The sequence below is a fragment of the Pithys albifrons genome, chromosome 12 (assembly GCF_047495875.1).
Source record: "Pithys albifrons albifrons isolate INPA30051 chromosome 12, PitAlb_v1, whole genome shotgun sequence".
Lineage (NCBI taxonomy): Eukaryota > Metazoa > Chordata > Aves > Passeriformes > Thamnophilidae > Pithys > Pithys albifrons.
Window position 1 is genome coordinate 15,135,263 of NC_092469.1, and position 24,944 is coordinate 15,160,206.

The window sequence follows — 24,944 nt, forward strand, 5'->3', positions numbered from 1 at the left end:
TTAGCTATTCCCTACTTTTCTGACCATCATCATTTGAACATCTTCTGGATCTACAGTGTTGCTTGTGAGAATGAAGATGAAGGTGCCCCATGAAGAAAGGAAACAGGCTGTTGTTGCTCTCTGCACTGTTCCTTAGCCCTCTGCAAGTTAATCCCAGCATTTCCCCCTTTATTGTCCTTGTTACCACTGAACTGATGTTTGCATGAAGCCACTGTGATCACTCCAAAGTGCATCACCGCTCTTGTGACAGTGCTGCCTCTGCACAGATTCTTGTGTGCCTCAGCTCCCTCCCACAGCTCCTCCCCAGCACCTCTCAGTGGCTCACAATCCTCAACAGCTACAGCAGCCCACCCTGGGATGGTGAGGTGCAGGCAGCTGCTCCTGAGACAACCCTGGGAGAACCCATGCATGAACAGTTTCTGACTGGTAACTCCTTCCAACAAGGCTGTGGGTTTAAATAATGCCCTGTTTCGGTCTAGGTTATAGCTGATTTCTAGAACAACAGACATTTCACACTTACCTGCAATTGGCTAAGTCTAAAAATACTCAAATGCAAGCACAGATGCAGAAATTTGGACAAAATTGGAAGATGTACTTTTTCTTATAAAATGCAGGTCAGGGATTCCTGACAGACCATACTATAGACTGAAATCAAGTGAGTTCGAGTGGCTGGAGGGTCCAGCTAACACAGTTCTCTCCTTCCTTCTCTTCCCTTCCCCATCCTCTCTTCAAAAGCACAAAAGCAGGGGAGACAGGCAGAGAACAGAAAGGATTTGGCCACTCAGCCCATGGCAGTGGTCAAAGCAGAACCTCAACATCCAAAGAACTAAGACTGTTCTCACTACAGCTCATTTTGAAGACAAGAACACTATGAACATGCCAACATACAATCAGAACCACTCTACAGGTAGGACCTCAGCAGCCAGTGAGCAAAAAGAGGTTAAAATTAGATCCCTTCAACCTCCAAACCCAAAACATATTTATATACATTTACTAACAAGACACAGAATAGCTCAGACTGTGCAACCAGTAAACGTGAAGAAAGAAAAACAGAAGCCACGAGTAGGGCTGGGGAGGACATTTTTATGAGTTCAGCAGCCAACTGAGGTTCTGTTTGGCCTGCTAACAAGAAAAAGCTGATATATTGATCTTCTTGGCCGACTACCTTGATCCCAAAACAGTGAAAAAAAATGAACAGCAAGTTCCATTGCTGCTGCTCAGTAAACTGGTCAGAATTACACAATGTCAGACCACGTGGCACAAAAGACTTGAGTTACTTCAGGACACAGTTATAGGATCAACTGATAAATGGTCACTCTTAATCAAGCACTGGAGTTAGACGTACTCCTGACTGTCCTACACCCACTCCTGCTCAAATTCAGCTTGTCCATTCAACATCAGCCTTGCTTCACCTTTGACTTTTTGAGCAGAACTGGATTTCTGTACCTGAGATCAGGCTCTGTCTCATAAAGCAGCGAGTGAGTTCTGTTGGGCTGGGACACCATTCAGCTCTCAGTAATGTGGAAATAACATGGTATTTTATGTTTCTGCTTCAAGAGTGCCAGCAACACACACAGGACTTCTGTCAGGCACTGGGCAAAACTGGTGTCAGTTACATCACACATTCAGAAAAACCAAATATGCTGCTCAACCCTCATACAGAGGATGGAAGGCAAGGCAGGATGGAGGTCACCAAGGGCAGTATTTTCACTATGCCTTCTCTGGGCTGATGCTTCGTTCACACAGCATGGAGAAGAAAGCAAAGTGATGACCCTCCCCTATGCAGAAAGGTTCAAACATTTCAGACTTGCCACTGGGCAAGGAGAACAGGTAAGGCAGAACACACAGTGATCTGTACTGAGCCCCCCCTCTGATGACACACCAAAGGACTGACATGCAAGGACCAGTAATCATGGAAAATATACTTTTCCAGTAAGTTATAGCCTGGAATATCAGACTCTTCCTGTTCTCTTCTTGTTGGGCTAAAAACATTGGCAGACAGATGAACATCACTGATGCATGGACCATTCCCTGCACATGCACATTCCAGAGAAGAAACATGTTCTGCCGAAGCTCAGCCCACACATTCAGTGTGGTGGGTACCTGGTGCAGAAGCTGCTGCAAAGGGCAAGGCCTTGCTCACCACACACTCAGTGGTAACCTACCTGTAATCAGGGAAACCTGGGACAGCTGAGGCAGTAAGGAATGGTGCACTATGCATTTGGCCACATCAAGAGCAGATGGAAGTTCCTCAGAAAGAACCAAAGATTTTTTAATAGGGTTTGTGTCTTTATATCCTGAGTAATGTGAGAGTTTGGAGGCTTATTCTTCAGGGCTGACCCCAGTGACTGCTCTAGGCTTTCCAAATGTTACCTGTACCTGCTTTCTCGCTTCAGTATTTTGAAATACTTTTCATTTTTCTCCCCTCCCTATTCTCATCCAGTATTTTGCCTGTGGCATTCCTCTTCCCACTCCTCTGGCCAGCAATCCCAGCTTCCCACAGCTGCCCGTGCCAGGGCAAGTGGTGTGCAAACACGAGCTGCAAAGGGACAAGAACTTTTGTCAACACACTGAAATAAACCAAACAAAATAATTTTAATAAGATTTATTGAATTCAAAGTCCAGCAGAAACAGATGTAGAAACTTTGCTTGTACAGTGCTTGGGGAATGGGATGTGGAGGGTGGAGGCAGCAGCAGAGTCATTGCTGGACCATGTTCCAGTTGGAGGCAGGGCCTTTTCCATGCACTGTGCTGTGCAGGCTGCTGGTGCTCAGCCAGCTGTGGGTCTTTGCAACAGCAGAGCATGATGCCAGTGGAGGGGAAGATATGTTAAACAGAGGCTGAACAGATGGAATATAGTGCATGCATAAGTAGGATGTTGCTTCTACAATGTCCTGGGCTGAGCAGCCCCAGCAGGGACAGGACAAAAGCAACTATGAGCCAGAAGCCACTACCACAGCAGAAGCAGAACCACCCTTTGTTGACTCCTCCACTATCTTCCAGTGGATGTGGCTCTACAAGTGGATTTGCCTCTGGAGCACATTAGCCCAGAACAGCCAATGCAGGCCTTTGCCCACAGCCAAGGGAAGGCTGAACAAGACCTGGTGCTCAGAAGCTAAATGGCCTGGTCATGAGAACTCCACTGCCTCAAGAAGTATCTGCAGCATCTCACCTGTCATTCAATTTTACAGCATTTACACCAAATTATAGGAAGCTGCACATGCATCAGATGTTTGGGTGAAAGCAAGGGGGTCGCTTTGTTTTCCTTTGTTCAACCATGCGTTAGAATCAAATCAACTATGAGTATTGCAATACATCTGTTTCCATAATGAGCATACAAAAACAGCTGCTCAGTGGCCACAGCAACCTGTGTTATAGATTCGGTGTGGGGGGAGTAAGGGAGGCATGGTCCTGGCACGGAACAACTGTCTAGGTACAGTCACAACACCAGCTGCAGGACAGGAATAGGACCAGGGAACAACGTGCTTAACACATTACAGCATCTTCCTGGCACAACTTCAAGGGCTTGGACATCTGCCCAGAACATGTCAAGGGTAAAAAAAAAAAGCCCCTAAGGCCCACTTATCCAGGGACACCGGGATATGAGGAAGCCCTAGTTAGTAACATCCCAAACTTTCTTTCTTGTAACAGCTTCTACTTTTTCTACAGGGTGGCAAAGTGACTTTGAATGCAGTACAAGGCCAAACAAACCCTGCATGTGCAGAGAATAAAACCACTCCACCCCATGGAGCATAAACTTCCTCGAGTAAAGGTTGGATGGGTTCAGGTCCCATAATCTTCCCAGTATTACCCTGAATCCTGTACAAGGTCCTGGTGCAGGGCCCCACACCCCTGCACACATCCCAGGGAGGGAATGCAGCTCGTGGCCTCCCTCTCACCCCAGCTCCCAGCAGATCAAGCAGATTCAGTTTGGCCCCTGCACAGCCACAGCAGATGATCCTAATCAGAGAGTACAGGACTCTTGGCAGGTCTGACTGTAGCTTTGGCTCAGAAGCTATTCCGTGTTTTTCAACAGAGTACTTGCAACTGCAAGAGACAAAGCTCAGACCAAATCCTCACAGCAAGACTTGTGTGGCAAGAATCCAGAGGAGAGAGAAAAAAGAAAAAGAAAAAAAAGAATCACAGTGTCTCTCAAATTAACAGGGAGCAGGAAGAAAAGGACACAGTGACCCAAAGATCAAAAAGATTCCAAGAAAGACAGCTTAAAAAGCCTGCAAGAGTTTGGGAGATCCAGCAGAATGTGGATGCTCACAAGCACTGCCTGATCTACCAGAGACTACAAGCAGCAAGTAGTACTGCAAAATTCCCTTTCTAACAATATTGATATGGCAGGGTGATTTTTAGACCAGATCAGCAAGTCCTACCATTTGACAGCTACTGCATGTTAACCAGCCTTCAAAACAACAGCAGACCACAATCTACACAATAACATAAAGTGACACTACCCATTGGCTTATAAAGAGAGTAACAAAACCAGAAGGCTCTGGATGGCTGCAACACAGGCAATACCTTTTCAACAGGAAAGGTCTGTTCCACCAGTCCCAGAGATTTGTTAGTGAATCCATTTCACTGCTACTTACCATGTACCTTACCAAAGAATACAGCCATCAAGATAAAAATGCTACTTCCTTGAATGAATAAAGATGGCAGGTCCTCCTAACTTAGAAGCTTGATGGGTCCATCTCCTGCCAGAGTCAGAACATGATCTGGTCCTCCCTACACCAGAGAGGTCAAGATGTGCTACAAGCCACTTAGAGCCATGTAAAGTGCACATCATGTCAAAGCACAGCTACAGGACAGGCTGCTCCATGGACAAAGGCAAAGCTCTCCAGCACGATCAGGTCACCACTACACTATTATATCCATTATATTCCCTTACAAACCATGCTGGAGAAGGTGGGGAGCAGAGCAGGGTTGCAAAACAGTACAGGACAGGGATGGAAAAGTCAGATAAATGGCAAAATTCCTCACCTATTACATGGAAGGGCTAAGGAACTAATTAGAATGAAAAGCTTATCATCACCTAACACAGCTTCCAATCTCATCATACTAAATAATACACATGTTCATTTACAGGCCAACTTTTCTACTTTCAGCTGATGGGCAAACATGCATTTATAGAACATTAAGACACCTCCAGCAAAACCTTGCCAGGTAATGGGCAAGAGTCATTTTACAAAGACATGGAGGCAGAGCAGTTCAGTGACTCAGCCAAAAGCAATGTTGGAGTTCACTGTGGAATGCAGGGGGCTTGAGTCCAGCTGCTATTAAAAACAATCCCTAAAATGGATTTTAGTGAGCTAAGAAAATGATGAACAAAAAAATATTTATCTAAACACAAAACCTTACGGAGAGAGAAGTCTTCCAGAAAGAAGCACATGGTAAGAGGTTGCAACAAGGTCTTCTAGATGCTAAAGTGAGGTTCCACAAATACTTTCCACATCAACTGAAGTGAAGCAACAGTGTTTTCTGAAGAGGATCATATTTATCCACTGGTAGAAACTGCTGCTACCCATCAGTTTGAGTTACAGTGAAATGGAGCTTTGTGTTGGTGTTACCCTTTATGCAAGAGACTCCCACATTAAATAATTTGTTCTAATCCAAAAAACAAGCAGTGCTATGATTACAACTTGTGCTGACAGCTAAATTGCCATCTCTAAAGTGCCAGTCAACTCTTCACTGTCACCAAGATTACCTGGATCACCTGTAATCCATGCTGCAGCTGGAGATGCAACCTGTGACACTGGTGAAGGCCACATCCCAAACCCCACTGTGTAATGCCATCTCCACTCTGCTGTGGAAACTGTTTTCACACAGCACAAACCCAGCACGAGCTGCTGGCAGACAGCAAGCTCCATGCAAAAACAGGCTCCTGTGCACCTGTGTCACACTTTTCTGGGAACATGTTGCACGAGAGAAGAGAGTAGAACTTCTACAAGGGGCCTGCCCATCTCTGAAGGAGATGAGGCACAGCAATCAGGGCATGGAAAAGCCAAGGACAGCCATAACTCTGGAATAAGAAACACTTACCCACACTGATGCCTGAGCACTTAAAAGCCAGTGGAAAGACTTTGATTAATTTTCCAAGGCCAGAGTTACTGCCCCAAAATACTAATTCAAGCTTTTCAACTGGAATGATGTGGCAAAGCATTTTCCCAAACACTCCAGGGTGAAGTGTGGCTACTGAGAGCTCAGCTGGAGCCTCAGTCTCCTTCCTCCAGTCAGAGCTGAGATCCCTGTGCTCAAAGCCAGTCTAATTGAAAAGACAAAGAGGAAAAAGGAATAAACCTAACACTACCCTAAAATCCCAATCAAACAGCTGCAGCAGTTTTTCTGGCTGCACCATCAACAATCAACACAAGCAAACACATGAACTGAAGTCTGTCCGAAGAGGAAAAAGGCAGGAACCTTTACTTTATATAATCCTAATCTTCATATAAGTAGCCATAAATAAAACATGAGATTAAATTTAACCCAAATTCTGTGGTTCATGAGCTCCTTTTGTTACTCTCCAGCTCTGAACACACCTGACAGCATCAGGTCTGACCTCATCTGAGGACTTGATTACTCTGGTGTCACTCAGCACGTATCATGCAGCGAACTTGCACATCTGTCCAGCTCCCAGATGTGCCTTGGCAGCTCACCCAGTATCAGCCCTGAGCAGAAGGCTCAGTTTTAACACATCCCACCTCACCAAGCTGTGCCCAGCTCAGTGCACGATAAGCTCCCCAGGGGGGACGCAGAGCACTCCCCAGGGGGGACGCAGAGCACGGGAGTGTGTGGGGACAGAGGCTGTGGCAGCCACCAGGGGAACAAACGACTGATCTGGAGTCAGGGTATTCAAATGCCCTAATCTAAAATATCAATTCACATAACTCAATGTGTATTTTATACCAAAGCCATCACAGCCATTCTTGTACACCAAGTCAGTCCACAGCATTCCCCTCCCATATCAAAATGCACCCCCACACACAGTACACCCAGTTAATTCTTTTCATCACACACCAGTAAGTTTTAACTTCTGATATCTTCAAAATATAGGGATTTTAAATCCAAACTTTGTCAGAAAGCCCACGAATGACATGTGAAAAACTGAAGAACGTGAAAGAATGAACTTGCAGTTCTTCTGGGGGCCAAAGATGGGATATGAATGAATCCACAGCACATGCAACAAATCTGTTCCAATATTCGAACTGGAATTTCCATACAAGTTCAGGCAAACTCAGCACATAAACTGACTGAAAAAGGAGGAAGCTGACATGGGATGAGAAGACAACTGAGCAATTCAAAGGAGCTCAGCAGACCTTGACTGGGAGTGGACAGGCCAACCACAGGTAAACACACGACTTACACAGAACTAGTTTTTTAATAAGGATCATAAAATTTTGAGACCTTTAAAAATTTCGATTTAAACGTACAGGTTCTAAATTTTAAAGCTTTAAAAAAAAATTTAAAGGCTGTTTACTGATCTGCAGAGAGTAAAAGCAGGAGCAGAAAACAAAGATGATAGTGAGTTAAGTAATCCCAGAGGAACTCAGAGATCCTGATTCCTCAACACAGACACAGCAGGGCAGCCACAGTGCATTAAAATATACACATAGAATACATGTTCACATAGAATTGAGAGTGAAGATGGAAAAAGAAACCATATAATGAATTATGTGTGCCAGAATTAACAGAAATTAAGTGTTTCTCAGATTACTTTCCTATGATGACATTTTACATACACTGAACAGGAAATCAATTCCATATGGGAAAAAAAATCTTACACTAAAAATATGTGAAAGCTGAAGTTCAAAGGAAATCCTTTTTTTTTTATTACAGGAAGCCCAAATTTGTTATTAATTCCTTTAGTATGACTTTCATTTTGATTAAAAAGAAATCAAAAGCTATTTTGAAAATAGCAGATGGTGCAGCACAGTAAGAGCAGAGTCAAGAATGAAACAACCAGCTTCAGTCTCAGGACATTTCCTCCAGTAGAAGTTTTTTTCAAATGGGGCTGTGTATTCTGTATTACTTAGTCTTGTCCTGTGGACTGAGTAGTTACCAGTGGCACCAATTGTGTTTCTGGACTGTCTCTTTCAATTTAACTTAGAAAAACCAAGGGTAGCACAACTGAAGATGTAAATAAAAGTAGAGCCAGTGGTGACAACCAGGAGATTCACTTAAATAAACTCCACTGGCACAAATGTAAGAGACTCGTAGACAAATTCAAAAGGTTCTGATTTACAAAGGTCAGAAATTTTAAATCTGTTATTATGTATTTTTTCTTGGCAGTGTGTATTTAGAATCCACCACCGTTTTAGGTGCCACAAGTCTCATCCAGCCAGACAAGCTCTCGAGTGGTGAGGAATTCCTCCAAAAATCCATTCTGCACAAAAGGAGTCACTAATTCCAGAGCTGAACCATCACACTGACCCACTTTGCTCTCAATTCTCCCACAGTGCAGCACTAAATCTGCCACTTCTAAACCTACTGATAACCTCTTTGGATGTTGAAGCCAGGTCATCATCATCATCATGGCCAGGCTTCGCGAACGAAGATTTGAGAAGGGCACTACCCACGCTTGCTGCAAGCTGCTGGTGGCTAAAAAGGCCGATACGGGACAGGCAGGCCCAGTCACAAAAGGCACAGCGGAACGTCTCCCTGGGTGACATTGGCAAGGAACGGTTCTGTCTGCGTTGTCTTTTCTCCTCAAGACTGACTCTCTGTGCATTCTCAAAGGAAGCAGCAGCGTTGTCAATGGTGTGTCTCCATGAATCCCAACTGGAGGCCAGAGTGGACCAGTGGTGGCAGTCAATATGGCCAAGGCTGAGGTGTTGTTTCAGGGAGTCCTTGTATCTCTTCTTCGGGGCTCCTCTCTTGCAGCAGCCGGTGGCGAGTTCACCATAGAGCACAATCTTTGGAAGGCAGTGGGTGATCCTCCATCCTGGAGACGTGCCCTGCCCAGCGCAGCTGCGTTCTCATCAGCATGGCCTCGATACTGCTGACCCCTGCCTGTTCAAGAACAGACACATTGGTCACGTAATCAGGCCAGTGGATGTTTAGGATTGAACGGAGGCAGCGCTGATGGAAGCGTTCAAGAAGGTGCAGGTGGTGGCGGTAGATGACCCAGGATTCAGACCCATATAAAAGAGTAGACAGTACAATGGCTCTGTAGACACTAATCTTTGTACTTTTCTTCAGGTGTTTATTGGACCAGACTCCTTTATAGAGTTTTCCAAAGGCTCTGTATGCCTTTGCTAGTCTGTTGTCTATCTCTTTGTCAATCGTACCATCTGAGGAAATGATACTTCCCAGATAGGTGAACTGCTGGACTGACTTAAGCTCTGAATTGCCTATGGTGATGTGAGGATGATGGAAGACTTCTTGAGGTGCAGGTTGGTAGGGAACTTGCATCTTCTTCAGGCTGACTTCCAGCCCAAAAAGCTCAGCAGCCTCTGCAAAGCAGGATGTGAAGCGCTGCAGAGCTGCTTCTGTGTGAGCAACAAGGGCGGCATCATCAGCAAAAAGCAGCTCACGGACAAGGTGATTCAGGGTCTTGGTGTGGGCCTTCAGTCGCCTTAGGTTGAATGGGCTTCCATCGGTACAAATTATGTTTTCAGGTCAAAACGGAGTTAAGTCAGCAACAAGGCTCCAAGTGAAGTTTCTGGAGCAGTTCTCAGGCTTTGTCTCCTCAGCTTCCAGTGAACCTCTGATTTTTGGCATTGCTAACTGCTCCTAAGTTATCTCCATTTAACACCAGGACACCTTCCTAGATGCTCCAGTGCATCTTGCTCAAAATCCACCTGTAGGGTTTGCTCAGCCTGGGAGGGCAGAGGTGGAGAGTCACGTCCCCCCTCCTGCCATCCCTGCAGGTCAGAGGCTCTCTCTGCTGGGATCTTCCACGTCCCTCTGGATTTGGGCATCATTAACAGCATCCCCCTTGATTTACTGGTGAGTGGAACTGGTGGCCTCTACTTCAGATCACACTGTACTCACCTACAACATACTGGCTTTGCAGGAGATCCCTGTCCTTTGGTCTCGGGTTCCTTCTTCCACTGACACAATTTCTGTTGCTGCTCTCATCCCATTCTATTCTCAGGTGTTAATAACCACAGCATGAACATCACAGCCTCCTTAACAGATCACCAGCCACAAGCCAGACACAGCCAGAAGGCATTTGGCCCAGAAGTTTCCCAAGATATCTTTCTCCTCCATCACCCATATTTTGAGTTTTCCTCACGATTAACTTTCCACAGCCCAAGCATTGCCACTACCAACACAAGCCCTTCTGGTAATACCAAATAACCCTTCTGAGCTCAGCAGCTTCACAAACCTTCAGTCCTTGATTATGTGAACTACAAAATATTGGGCAGGTGAGAGTAAAAACAAGCAAATGCTTTCACGAACATTTGTTTTCAAGGTTTTACTGCATGAATGAATGAAACAAAGCTCAATGCAAAAAATAATTGTTAAAACGTCTCCATGACCAGGGTACCTGTTAACTGGAGGGGATGCTCAGTCTTTAACTAAGGTTTTCAGGTGAGTGTCATACCTGTTTCTATCACAACCTCAGACCACTGTGTCCTGCTTTCAGCTCTCCTAAGGGTGTTACACTGTTACCCAGGCTTTTCCAGAGAATAAACGTTCACAAAGGAGCTGTTTCAACCTGCACTACCCGTGTGATGAGCCAGGGAAGTGAATAGATCCAAGTTAATGACAGCCCCAAAATCACACAGTGCCCCCCACCCATTATTATTAACTCAATTACGTGACCCAGTTCACAGGCAGCCCCACAAACTGGTTTGATAGGATAAATTAGAGGGTACCAGAAGCATAAGCAAGTTTTGTGGAAAGGAACTGGCACAGCCAGCTGAGGGACTCACTGCATGTGTAACCAACACCTGGAGGTGTTTCTATAACCACTTTGGGGGAATGCACATTTATTTATTTATTTATTCTTTCTTTCTAAAAGGTATTTTAACCCTCTGTTTTCCTTAACCTGATATACAAAAATTGCTGTACTCCATAATTTATGTGGGTACTAAATAAGTGATTTATTTCCTTGCCAACACGAGGATTTTGGTACTATTCAGTCTGGGTTATATTTAGTGCACAAATAAAATAAAATTCCCCACAAGTCAGATCTTCTCCTGGATAGCAGGGGAAAGGTTTAAACATGGAGTGGCAGCAGAGATGGGTCACACACTAACTTTTCATTAAAAAACTTCAGTAGGACTCAATATAGGCAGTACTGTCATTACCAGCCTAGCAGAAGGAATGTTAACAGACCCAAACTGCCACAAAAAGTATTAAATGATGAATCAAGTCCACAAGCAACACAGTAAAACCAGGTACTCAGACTTCTAAGAAATCACAAGGCTTCCTTCAGCCATTCTTGAATAATTTGAGAGGTTTAACTAGAAACCTTAATGGCCTCAAGTTCTCCAGGAAGAGCCACAGCAACACTAAACACAAAACCAGGGTCGAGGGGGAGGCAAACTGAAGGTTTCCATACTTTTTTTCAGCATTAAGCCTTCCTTATAGGTACTAACAGAGGGGAGAAAGAGAATTCAGTTTTTCCCCGGTGCTCCAAACTTCCTTACACACTCAACAGGCATCACCCATGAGGAACTTTACCTCAGCCTGACATCTGCCTTGACATGTGAGTTTACACTGCCAACAGCTGGGACTGTCACTGCTTTCTCACCCTTCTTTCCACTCACCTGCCCTCCTGTGTGTCAACAAGTTGCAATACAGATAGACCACATAATTAAAACTACAGCTGAACTAAAAGCAAACCTTTGTTTTGCTCTATTTCTTCAATACAGCAAACAGAGCAGAAGAGAAGTTTCGTCTGAGCTGTATTGATGAGAGGGGCAAGGAAATGTGAGCACCATTGTCTAAGACTGCTATGGCCCTGTATGGGAATTCCACGTGCCATTTCAGACAACTGTTTTTAAGGATAGCTCTGAAAGAACTTTGCAGCAGGACAAATATGTCCTTTAGGTACTTTAAGACACAGCTTCATCAACTGTATAAATAAACAAACTTAATAGAAATTACTTCAAAACACAGAAAATCAGGCTGTGTGTCCAAACTGCTGGTGTGGTGAGGAAAAACAGATTGAATCACTGTTTGTTTGCCACATACTGTTCTTATATTTAATCCCACACTCCAAGGCTTTTGCTGATTGCTCTGGAAGCCAAAGGCCTTTTCCCAGGTAACCATCTAGCTCCTTCCCCTCCTCCCCTTTCTGCTTAATCCTTAGGAATTGTGAAAGCTTGGCAAGGATTTTCCTTTGCCCTCGTTTGCAAGACCTGATAAGAGTCACTTTCCTGGACTTGCTCTGAATTTTAATGTTTTTTTTTACTGTAAGAAATAAGATACTGGTGCTTGTGAATCATCCAGTGGTTCAATGTTCAGCAAAGCTCTACAAGAGTTGTCACTAATCAAGAAAACACAACAAACAGGGTCAGGGTGAAGAGCTAGAGATGTTTGATCTGGACAGAAGACCACAAAGCAGTGATAGAGGTTTTCATGTATACAGCTACAAAGAGGAAAGAAATTAATTATTCTCTACCTCCATGTGATCCAAGAGTAATGAACAGACTACATGGGATATTCAACTTAGTCATCAGGAAACGTTTCCAATACAAGGGCAGTGTTGGAAGAAGTTGCCAGAAAAATAATGAAAGACTGGTTTAGACACACACCTGTCAGGTAAGACTGATGGATAATTGAATTCACTTCAGATTTGGTGAGGCCTCATCTTCTGTAATTATTACATTTACCACTGGGACTAAGTCCTACAGCAGAGGTCCTTTATTTGTCAGTGGAGTCCCAGTGACAACCCAGAGCATAAGCTGAAAACTTCTTTAAACACCTCTGAAACAGAAAGATTCCCTGGCAATCATAGGAAACAAAATTTTAAAAAATGGGAAAAAAAATCACACCCAACCCCAAAACTGGCTACAAGGAACATCTGGAGATCTTTAGCCAAACTTCCCACTTAGAACAGGTTTAACTTCAGAGTCAGATCAGGCTGCCAAAAGCCTTTTCCAATTGAAGTTTGAAAATCTGAGGCCAGAGCCTCTGCAGAAACCCATCACCAACTCTGACCAGGAATAACACCTTCCCATCAGAATTTTATTGGTGCAGGGCCAGGAGCTGGACTCGATGATCCTTTGGGTCCCTTCCAGCTCGGGATATTCTGTGATTCTATGACACATCTGTCCAGCCTCCTTCTCCTGGCTGCTCCCAGAGGGGAGCACACCTGCCTGAACACCCTTGTGAACAGAACACTGCTGGGGAAGAAACAAGTAACGCTTTTCTCTCAAAGGAAGGAACAGGAAGGCAGAGTCCCCAACAGCCTCCCCTGCTTGTCCCTGCTCTGACAGCATGCAAGGTCAGCTGGAAAGAAATAAAGTCCTACCTATAAATGTCAACAGAAACCTATCAGAAAGAGGATCAATCAAGAATATGAAGGAAAGGAAGGGACCTCCAAACAAAGCCAAAATGGGAAACCCAGTCCACATGATGGTTTATGGAGGAGGAGGGATGGCTTTCACAGAGGAGGGAGAACACAGGGAAGTCTTAATTCCCAGGGCTCATTTTTATTTTATTCTCATGTTTACAGAAACAGGTCCCTCACAAGGACCCTTTGCTGAACAGTGACACAGGACAGCTGGACAAACCATTTCTGGTTTGGTGACCTGGCTTAAGGCACTACAGTCCCAGAAGACAAACCCCTACAGGGAGCAGGTTTCTGTACACCAAATTCTCCTGACTTACCTGGCTGCACACTAATTCAAAGCTACAAAACATTCTTGAGTTTGAAAGCTTGTTCTTTTAACAGAGAGTTTGGAGCAGGCAGATAGTAAATAAGCCACGCAGTATCTTTTTGTTTGAAAAGTAAGCTGAAAAAACAACCAAGGTTTCTGAAACCCAAAGAATGGTGAGACAAAGCTGGCACTCCCTTCAGCATGTGCAATGCTGCATAGCAGGGCAAGTCAGTTATTAACCAGAGGGTGTTTAAAGTCTCTAAAAGTGATTGGTCAGATCCTACCTATGCTGTTTAAGAGACTGAAGCAGGGTATGCCTAAGGGTGTGGTTTCACAACTTCTGAGACTGAATTAAGGCCTTACTGCTCCCATAGAGGACCATCCCTCCCGTTCCCTCTCTTCTGGGTTACCCTCAAAGAGCTTGAACAAATGAAATGTTATTTCTCAACAGCATGAAGGACTTGAACCAATGCAGAGCATCACATGCTGGGGAGAATCATCTCCAATATGTACATCTTCATTCATATTAAAGACAGGACACTTCTCTGTTTTATGAAGGTTAAGTGAAACCTGTACCAAACCACCAACCCATTTTCAGCTGGCTCAGAAGAACTTACTGAACTGAGGGTTAAATAATAAAAAAAACCAAACAAAAATAATAATAAAGGACACTGGGATGTCACATGCAGGATGCAAAGCTAAGAGCATTGCCCCATGAGTTAGGGCATCACCCTGTCACAGTCCCAACACAGCAGAAAAGCAGGAGGTTCCTGTCTGGCCTGAAAGCTGACCTGGCCAGGGAGGGGACAAGTACACCAAGGCTCTGCACCAGGGAGGGCAAACTGTGCAGATGGGGCAGAGGGAGGGAAGGGTCAGGTTTCTCTCCTTTGATGAGACTGAGATCAGTTCAGCTGCAACATGTAATTTCATCTTCAACTACCAAAATGCTGAGTTCCTGCAAAAAAAGTTGTATGTGGTGAAAGAAGTGAGCAGACATTTCAATAAAAGCCACCAGTTTAAAGCAGAAAGAATACTTACTAATAAACATTTCCTTAAAAAAAATCAAGAGACACCAGGCTCATATAAGTCAGCACTGCAACAAAAATCTCACAACCATTTCAGACCTGCTGACTGAATTTCAAAGCACAGCCCACAGAAACCTTGAGTGAAACACAGACAGGGTACTCTCCAGTTAAAAGCAGCCTTTATTCCCAACACAGAGAGACAGTTTAAGGGAATGCTCAGGCTACTCTAACCAGAGTAGCTCAGCACTACCCCCCATCAGCACCCAGCTGGGCTGAAGCCAAAATAAATTTGGCATAAAGCACAAATGCCCTGACTTGGAACTCAATATGGCCCAAGTGTTTGTCCTCAGGGGGAGCAAAAGGAGTTTGAGATGGAACCCAGCAGCAAGACTGTACTTCAAATTAGGACTGCCAGGGTGCCACTGGAAGTGGGAACTAGTAAGAGACCAACTTTGGCTCTGTACCAGACTTTGGGCTCCAAACCAGCACTTGCAGTGGTTCTAGACTGCCCTGGCAGCACACTGAGTGAAAGCCAACCCATTATAGCAGGAGTCACTTAGAAAGGGTCTAAGGAGACAAACCTGGCAGGGTTTCAGGTCACAGAAAGTTAAAATTACACTCTGACATGAAGCCAAGTCAAGACTCCAAAGCCTGTCACTGCTTTGTGAGCTCTCACTTTGTGCTGTGAAGGGCCTGGTAACAATTAAGCCTGGAAATGTGTTTTTCACTTCAGTTACTTGAACAATATACTAAAAAAATAAATCAGACTCATTCTCCAAAAGCCAGGAAGATAATTACTGAGCTGTAATACAGAGCCATGCAGTTAATTTTACACAGCTGATAGGAGACTGACCTAACCATGACTACAGAATGACTCTTGGCAGCATAATCTGCACGTGATCAAACAAACAACAAGTTCATGGGATCAAATCCGTACAATTCACTGCTAAACAAGCACTATCTGAAGTCTCAAGTCCACTTGATGCTTTATGTTACTGAAAGAATTCCATGTTCACCACATGCACTCTAGAAATAACAGTGGTGTGTACAGGCACTTCGACTCAAACTGGCCACAAAATACTGGCCCGTGTAACTCCTGGGCATTATTAAAGCTGTTTATCAGAAGTGTTTCTGCTAATTTTTAGTCTCTAGAGGGAAAACAAAAGAAGAAATTACATTGGCTTTTCAGTTTCAGGACAGCACAGCTAGGACATTCAGGACATCCCATCTCAGGTTATACTGAACTGTGTTGCACGTGTATCTGTGCTACAACCCCAGGAGAATCCCGGGTTAAATCCCATCTGCAGGCCAAGTCTGTAAGTCAATTCCACCCATCTTTCCATTACACATTACACAGAGAGCCATTTCTTGAACAGAAAATGGTCCCTTAGTAGCCAAACAACCCCTTTTCCAATCACCTCAGCCATGGGAAGAGATGATGGGACTCGTGCTTTGCCTTGTAGGTGGCACATCCCACTTGGATCAGGAGCATCAGGGGAGAGAAAGTGCAGAGGGAGCAGGACTGAAAACAGACTTCAATATCTGACATTCCCAACTGCTTTGCAACCAACCATCACTTGGAAAACTGGCAGTGTCCTGCCCTCCTCCTTCCCTGCTCTAGTTCCAAGTGGATAAGGACCTGTGACCTTAATTCTTTAAACACGAGTGCCACTGAAACCACTTTCCCCAGGACAGTTCTGGTATCCTCCTTTTGTCAGGACATCCACAAAACATTCTCCCTTGGGGATGCCAAGATGAATAACAAGAGTTGAACACAGATTTCAACTTTAAAAGAACTCTATCAGAAGTACCACCCACGGCCAAAAAAAGCCCCCACCACTGGGAACCAGCTGTCATCCACTGCCACTCCAAGAACATTCACTTTCTACCAAAAACAAACTTCCATTTTCAAACACAGCTGAAAGAATTCCTGCTACAGAAGTCACTATGTCACTACATGTCTAGAAACTATAATTTTACACAATGAATTGGATATTGTTAAAGGAAGATTACCAACTAGCTATTTTTAAAAAGAAGCTGCTTAACCAACTTAGAGGCTAATCTAAAAACACACATTTCAAACAACAGCAGCAACATTAACTGGAAATAGTTTTTCCGTGGGAAGAAGGAAAAAAGAGAGACAATCCAAATCCAACAGGCCAGTTTTCCTGTCATTTTTAGATTCTTTCATGTATATTTGTCAAGTGGAATACACAGGTTAAATGCAAAATTATTTCCCTACTTACTTTTCAGGTGCAAAGATGAGTTTGCCTGTCTGAAAGCTTATCATCTTACCCACTACTCATTAGTTTAGTATTAATTTCTATTATCTGCTAAAATTATCATGGCTGCATTGACCATACCAGTAGCTCAGTTTAGGATAACTCAACAGTTTGAAACTTCCAGACATAAGACAATTATAGCCATGTCATTTTATTAACAGAAACACACATTCACTAATTCATACATATAAATTAAAATCTTTATTTAAAATGAACATTTAACAGACTGTAATCCAAAAGAAACCTTAACAGTGACTTACCAGGAAGCCTGTTCATGTTGACCCCTTGAGCAGAAAGTCCTATTCCCATGTACCTTCAAAAAAACCAAACAAAGTATCAGTCAAGCACTGAATGACCAAGGCACAGGATTTCCTGCAGCAGAAATTTGGCAGTAAAATAAACCCAACCCAGACACAAATTATTTAAGAATGACAAAATCACTGAAGATTTTCCATTACTCAAGTCTTTATTGAATCCAAGACATAATGTCTGTCTCATTTAGTAACTGACAGCTTTCTGACTACAGTTACTCTTTAGCTCGTAATTGGTAGGAAAAGGACTGGAAAACAATCAGCAATTTAATTTCTGTCTTGGTATTTGTGAGGGGTTTTTTACCCATATATCAGAAAAAAATCTATATAGATGATTAACAAGAGAGTAAAAAATAACACATAAGGGCAGATATATGAGAACAGGTGCCTATCCAGCCTCATGAACTGTCTTCAGAAATAGCTGGTAGTGGATGCACAGGAGAGTAAACAGTTGTACTTTTCAAGAACACTCTTTCATTGTTCAGCAAATATTTTACACAATTTGCTGAGCAAAAGGTGGTCTTTCTGTATTTCACACCCTCTCAGATTTTTGTCTGCCAACCTGAGCACTTTCTGAACCTTTGCAAGCTCTTTGAAAAGGGAACATCCTACAGCTCCCCCCATTCAATTCCTGCCTAAGTGAGTTCTGCCTGGGACTTGCTTTTTTTAGAATTAGAAGAGAGAGGAAAAGCATTTCCCTGTCAAATTTCTCAAAGATTTTGGAGTCCTCATCTCTACCCCACTCCCTAGAGATCTCTTCTCAAGGTTAACTAATTGCAGTCTACTCAATTGCTCTCATGGAAGGTCATCTCTGTCCCTTAATGCTCCTGCCACACTCCCGGTTCTGTAACTCCTTGAGAAGCAGGGGGTAATCAGAACCCCCAGCACCATCACAACACAAAACCACAGCTATTATTACACACAACAGTATAACAATCTTTGTTTTGGTTTCTATGCCTCCCCCTCCTCATCTCCATTATTCCACTTACTTTGACTGCAGACAAGAATTGAGCTGATTCTTACATGGAACTGGGACAGGACTTGTCCCTGCACTCTAAGAGGCAGCTCAGAGATCGTTTTTTGTGTCAAGTTTGGATTGTTTATTCTGCCCCATGAGAACCACTCTACACTCATCCAGCAGGGCAGTAAGGCATGGCAAACCTTAGCAAAGTCTCCCCTTCCTCACTGCAATACCTGTGCACACACTCATTTTGTGGCCTCTGTTTCTGTTGTTTTGAATGGTCTGTGATTCTCTTTAATATCCCCTGGATCCACAGCTGCCCTACTCAGGGCCAGGCCCTCACTCCAGACAGAGTCCTGCTATTCTTTCACTCCTATTAGTTTTCTTCCTGTAGCTTCCTCAGCCACCTGTTCCCTAAAACTTTAATTGTCTGAAAATACTGTTTCAGAATTTGACCTCAAAGTTACATTTCTTCAGGTTCTGTGGGTTTAAGTCCCTTGCAGAAACTGTCCCTGCCCTTGACCTCCCCATCTCAGCCACAGTCAGCACCATATGCAAATAATAGTAACTGATTTTTTTCATGTTTACAGTTTTACTCCTTAGAGATCCACAAGTTTATAAAATCTTAGCCTACGAACTTTTAATTAGCACAAAATAGAACTGTTTTGGTGGGAAAATACCTTTAAGATTGTCTAGTCCAGCCATGTATCTAAGACTGCCAATCCCACCACTCAACCCTGTCCCCAAGTGCCACAACTACCCACCTTTTAAATCAATCCCTCCAGGGATGATGGCCCTACCCCTTCCCTGGGCAGCCCGTGCCAGTGCTTGGCAACCCTGTCCATGAATAAATTATTCCTAATATCCAACCTAAACCTCCACTGGCACAAGTTCTGGCTGTTTCCTCATGTCCTATAGAAGAGACCATCTCCACAAACACAGCCACCTTTGTCTTTCTTGTACACTCCACATCCTGACAGCACGACCTTCTGGATCTCAAAATCCTTGAAACCCAGTTTTACAGCACTTTAAAATAAGTCAATTCCTTCTTTTAAAAACATGCTCTACTTCTGAAGTGCACCAGCTCCCTGAGGATCCAGACCCCTCCTCCTCAGCCCAACCGAGCGAGCAAACAGGCAGCAAACCCTTGGCAGGGCCACGCTGAGGAAAGACAGAACTTCCTCAGGCTCACACACACCCCACAAGTCCTGCCTGATCACACCTCCTGAACCCAGAATTCTTCCCAGTGGTCAAGGAGGTGAGATCACCCAGCACACACTGGTTCCTGCTCTGCAGCACAACCTGAGCTCAGACACTGCCTGTCATGATGAGTGGCTGCCTGTCACACCACCAGAGTCCTTCAGCTCCTGAACCTCGTGTTCACTTGAAGAAAAGCAAAAAGAAAGGTTCTGTTCTGATACAGAGATCTCAAGGATGGCAGAGACTTTAGGAGAAAGCACTATGTGATCCCATTCCTTTGAATCCCTTGGGGAAAAAAAGAAGATACAAACACATCTCTCCTCTGTAATCAAGACTTTTTAAGGGTCACTCTCCATAGTCAATGGCTCAGCTATTTCATTCTTTAGAACTCTTGAATGAAGACCAGATAACCCCAATGATTTGTTCCTGTGTTTTATGGATGAGTAAGACTGCTGTACTAATCCTTCAACAGGAACCAGATTATCATTCAAAACCAAAGACTGGCATGTGTTTTGTTGACAAAATGCATTGTTGCTGCATCACCTCTCACTTGGGAAGGAAAATCCTTTATAAGCAAAAGACTGGCAATTGTGACCCTCTAAATATTCCTACCTTTTCAGAGCCCTTCATAAAAAGCTCTCCTCATTACCGCTTTGACAAGACTTTCCACTTGCATCCCACCCCTGATGTTTTGGGAGGGAAAAGTACTCCTTGAACACAGACCTTGAGCTGGATGTCCCTCAACTCATTTTGGCCAAAGTTACAGGTTTTTTAAGCCTAAAAATTCATTCTTTCCATTTTGCTCATTGAATAAAATTTCAGCTTTTGGAGTGTGTATCCCTCCTCTCATCCATGTCTAATTATGTCAACTGTCAGGTCATTCTGAGTCTCTCCAACAGTTCACACACCTTCTGATCCTCCAATATGATGTCACCTTAACCAGTCTCTTTATGCTCTAAAAGGATTTAAACCTTTCTGACTTTACTAACCATTCCCAAACAAGCTTCTTCATTTTATAAGGTTTGTTTTCTGGCTTTTTTGTTGCTGGGTGTGGGGTTTTTGGATGAACACTGAAGTGGTTGGGTCTGGGGGCCTTTTACAGAGCTCCTCAAGGGTCACCAAACATGAGTGATTATGTCCAGTGCTGGAGAGCAACTTCTAAACACACATTTCTTGTGAACACTTTCTGCACTGCTCAGAGCACAAGTCAGAAGTTTTATCCTTCCTCATGAGCTCCCTGACTCATGAGAGCCTCTCAAAGCAGTCATTTATGGCATCTGAAAACTCAGCTTCACACAGACATGTGACACATGTCTATAATAAACTCAATTCTGGGGACATGTTTACATCCTTCCAGGCACAATATGGAAGACTGTTCTCTGTAACTGCAGGCAGGGCTCCAGCTCTTCCTTGCCATATTTTAGCTCAGTGGCAGAGGAGAGTTCTTGTTAGCAATCAGCTCCCTTATTCCTACCCAGTCTGGAACCCTCTGCTCCCACAGCCTTCCTTACTACATGGTAGTTTTGCCATGGTTTTTTTCAGCTACATGTGGGAGCACTCAGGATGCCAGTCCACAGCTAGAATTGCATTCCAGTTCTGTGTTGCTTCACAGAGCAGTGAAAAGTGCCACCTCTTCCAACTGTTCAAGCCTCAGGGGAGCTGTGATTCAAAGTACCAAACTGCCTGCACACAATTAAAGGCACTGTCTCAGTCTGGTGCAACAACACCAGAGTGCTCAGTCCTGGCACTGCCAGGTCTGAAAACACCCAGCAAAATCTGCTGAGGAGCAAATCATGCAGTCTCTCTGGCAGAACCATCCCCACCAACTTTACCTGGTCACACCAACAAGCTCAAGACCTTCTGGACTTGTTGGCTGTGCCAAATTTTGTTCAGTGAGCACAACATGCCTCTTGGCACAGGGAATGGTTCTTATGTCCTGATCTATTTGGCTCAGCTGAAGGTGAAACACCACAGAACTGCAGCCACTTTGTCATGTGGCGGTGTCAGATTCCTCCTTTCAGTATCACACAGCACAGTTCCACTGGCAACAGGCCACGGGCCAAGTCTCTCTCTCCTTATTGCCTGAGGGTGCCTGTCTGCTCCTGCCTCTGCACTGGCATCAGCACACCTGGAATTCCACAGACAGGACACCCCTGCACATCCCTGGCTCAGCTGCAGCACTTTGACTGCTGCCCTTCTGCCCCCATGCCCTGCTGGGTCCTGCACTGTGTTGCACCACAAGGCTGGCAATGCCAAGGGAACTACTGGAAATTAGAGGAAATAACGTAATTACTGAACTTGGATAAAATAGGTCACCTCCCACTTTGGCTTATCCTGCTTAACTTCGTTATTTTCTATGCAGATTCATCCTCCCTCTTTTGTGTACAGCAGGAAATCCCACACACACAACCAAGGGCAAAACTCATAAATAGTATCTTTCCATTTTGAGACAACACAGCTTTAAACCAGGGCTGGAAGTCTGAATTTTTATAAAAAGCAAGTACTACAACTCAACAAATTCTAAATTTAAAATTACACTTTAACCTAGATACACAACACCATGCAAGTGTGTCACTAAAAAAAAAAGGAACATGACCACAAGCCTTCCTGGCTCACAATTTTTTTCCTTTTCAACTTACGCTCCCATTTAAAGCTCAAGACAAACTTTTAAAATAAGACCATAATGGCTACAGAACTGTACACAGAATTTGCAGAGAACCTAAAATAGAAAAAAAAAAGGTTCTCACTGTGCTGAGTTTTAACTCCACAGCCCACAGCTTAATTCCAGAACTTCAAACTGTCACAGACTTGGCTGCTGGTTATTGTTTTAGAAGGTGCTACTTTCCTTTTCCCATCTACTATCAATTTCTGTATCAGAAGGAATGGACGAAATGAGCTTTGAGATCTGCAAAGCCTCAGACTAAAAATCACTCTGTTCTCTGGGAGGAAAAAAAAATTCATCTTCAACTCCTCCACCCCTAAAAGCACCAGCTGCTTTCTGAACTTCTTGGAGCAGAACAGCTTCTCACTTCCTCGATCCCAAATGCTCCAAAACAGTTTTGTGGATGCAACAATTCAAAACTAGTTAAACAGTATTTATGGGCATCATCAACAGCAAACTACTGCCTGGTTTGGTGATTTTTTTTTACATGAATCAATTATGATATTCAGTATTATTCAACATAAATCTCTATAGTCTGCCTGTCTGTGTCACCCCTGGTTTTGGACCATAATGGTGTGGACAGACTCCCTGTGGTGTATTGATTAATTGGAGCCTCTTTTTGAGGGATTCAAAGAACTTCTTAAAAAAAGGATGCACAGGGATGTTAGCAACCACTTTCAAACACAAAAAAAAATCTTTTTTCAGGGTTTGGGGTAATGATACATTTATATCCACCATCCATCATAGGTAGTGATGGATATAAATGTATATAAAGGGATATACTTTGACTAAAGCCAGGCAAAAGTAGCCTCCTAAAACCACATTCTCAGCAGTGAACACCAAATACTTGGAACTGCCCCCCACACTCAATCTGAGGCTTCAAAAATGCTGCATCAGATCAATTCTAAACAGAGCAGCCTGACAAAAATAAACCCAGACACATGCTAGTGATTCAGTCAGAACAGTCTTGTTCCTTCTCACCAGCAGCCTGGGCAGTTACCATAGCACCAAATTCTTCCAGGCTTCTACTGCACCTCAGCCCTGCCCAGGCAACACTGGTTGCTTTTGAAAATGTGACTGAATCAGCCACACTTACCACAAGCCACAACATCAGCTCTGCCTCTTAAACCCATGCCCTGGCTCTGCTTGGCCACTGCAGAAGGAAGAAGGATCTTGGTGGCAATTGCTCATGTCCGAAGGTGCTGGCTCCACACTCAACCAGCAGGATTGTCAGGATTAGTCCCTCCAGGTCATACAGCACCATGACTGTGGTAAGATTAAGCTCAGAAAGACAAAGCTTCTTGGTTCCCCTCCCCAGTTCACAAAGTACTTCAGCAGCAAACACCAACGTGCAGCTGCTCCAGCACAGGGACTTCTGGACAGGACAGCATTCACTTTGGGCTCCCAAGACAACCTGGGTGGTGGATTCTGAAGAGCAGATGTTTTCAAGTCTGCATTTCAAATCTGTACATTTAAAAAAACCTCAACATATTCTTTGTTTCTGTCAATAAAAGATTTTCCCTGGAAGAGATGGAAAGCCAAAATGATGACTGTGCTTCTAAATTAAATTTTAAGTCTTAAAGGTAGAAAATATCTCAAATGCCACTGGGCAGGAATTATCTGAAAAATAATGAGAAAAGTTATTTCACAGGAGTGACAACATTTGACTGACCTAAATTGAATCAAAGTGATCTCTTAAAAGAGACTGTTCTAAGCATTCCAGAGTCATATGAGTAGAGGAGCCACTACTGGCTGAGCTTGGCTTGTCCCAAAAGGGGAATCCACCCATGTGAGAAGCAATTCTTTGAGTCAAAAGTTGTTTCTCCAGAGCAAACATGATACCCAGAGAGCCTGCCAAAAACTCAACATAAGAAGAGTTTTCTGCCTAGTCTAAAGCTACTTTGTGTGAGCAACCCACAAAAATCCCTGTGAACCCAGCAGAAAAACTTAAGAACAGACCTGCCCTTTGGCAGCAAGTACCTAACACTGAAATTCCATCATTTGCATCTACTTTTCTTTTCCAAGGCAGGAGTGAAGAACTCACTGGGTAGAACAGAGGAGAACACAGTGACAGAACTCATGTATACCTGTATTATATATTATTCAGTTTTAAGAATTCCAGGAGCAAAGAACATCTCCCTGGAAAGCACACAGCCCTTGGGAGGCATTGCTACATGCAAAATAAAGGCAGGGCAGGAGGAGGAAGAAAGCACTAAGTCCTGGACCAGGGCAGTGTACTCTAAAAAAAAGGAAGCATTTCTTTACCCAGGAAAGCTATCACAGTTTCTCCAATAAAGGTATAGAGTGCTCATCTCAAACACAAGTTCTGACAGTCAGGAGGGCAGATTTATTAAGGCTCTGCCAGGGAAAGAACAATAATGTGGTCCCTCCTGTATTTACTGCTTAAACTGTTGAAAGGCTCCAAGTCAGAACAGTAGAACAATCCAAGCCATTCTTCTTCAATGGCTGTGAAGTTTAACTACATGGCAGAGAAAACTGACCCCGTCTGAAAGTTGGGGAAACAAAGGGGAAAAAAAATACACTGGTTTAGCACTGGTTGAGTAATGGCCACAAGGCCAGAACTCGTCTTTCCTGAGCCAGTACCACGCTGGCACAGTAGGGGTGGAAGGAGAGACTGCCAGGGATGCCCACATGCACCAAGGCCCAGACCTGAGGAGTTCAGAGATGTTAAATAATTTGTTTTGTAGGCCAAGCA

At 43.9% G+C, this 24,944-nt stretch overlaps 1 protein-coding gene across 4 annotated transcripts in view; it reads right to left on the reverse strand.

Annotated features, from left to right (window-relative positions):
• Positions 1–24,944, reverse strand: part of RANBP10 (RAN binding protein 10) — a 69,304-nt gene that overhangs the window by 34,081 nt on the left and 10,279 nt on the right. For 3 of the 4 annotated variants that reach the window (XM_071567875.1, XM_071567874.1, XM_071567876.1), the window contains one exon: positions 17,355–17,407. In XM_071567875.1, the coding sequence (XP_071423976.1) occupies positions 17,355–17,407 (53 nt within the window). Of the gene's footprint in view, positions 1–17,354; positions 17,409–18,134; positions 18,139–24,944 lie in introns of those variants that run through there. The other variant, XM_071567877.1, reaches the window with a different exon arrangement.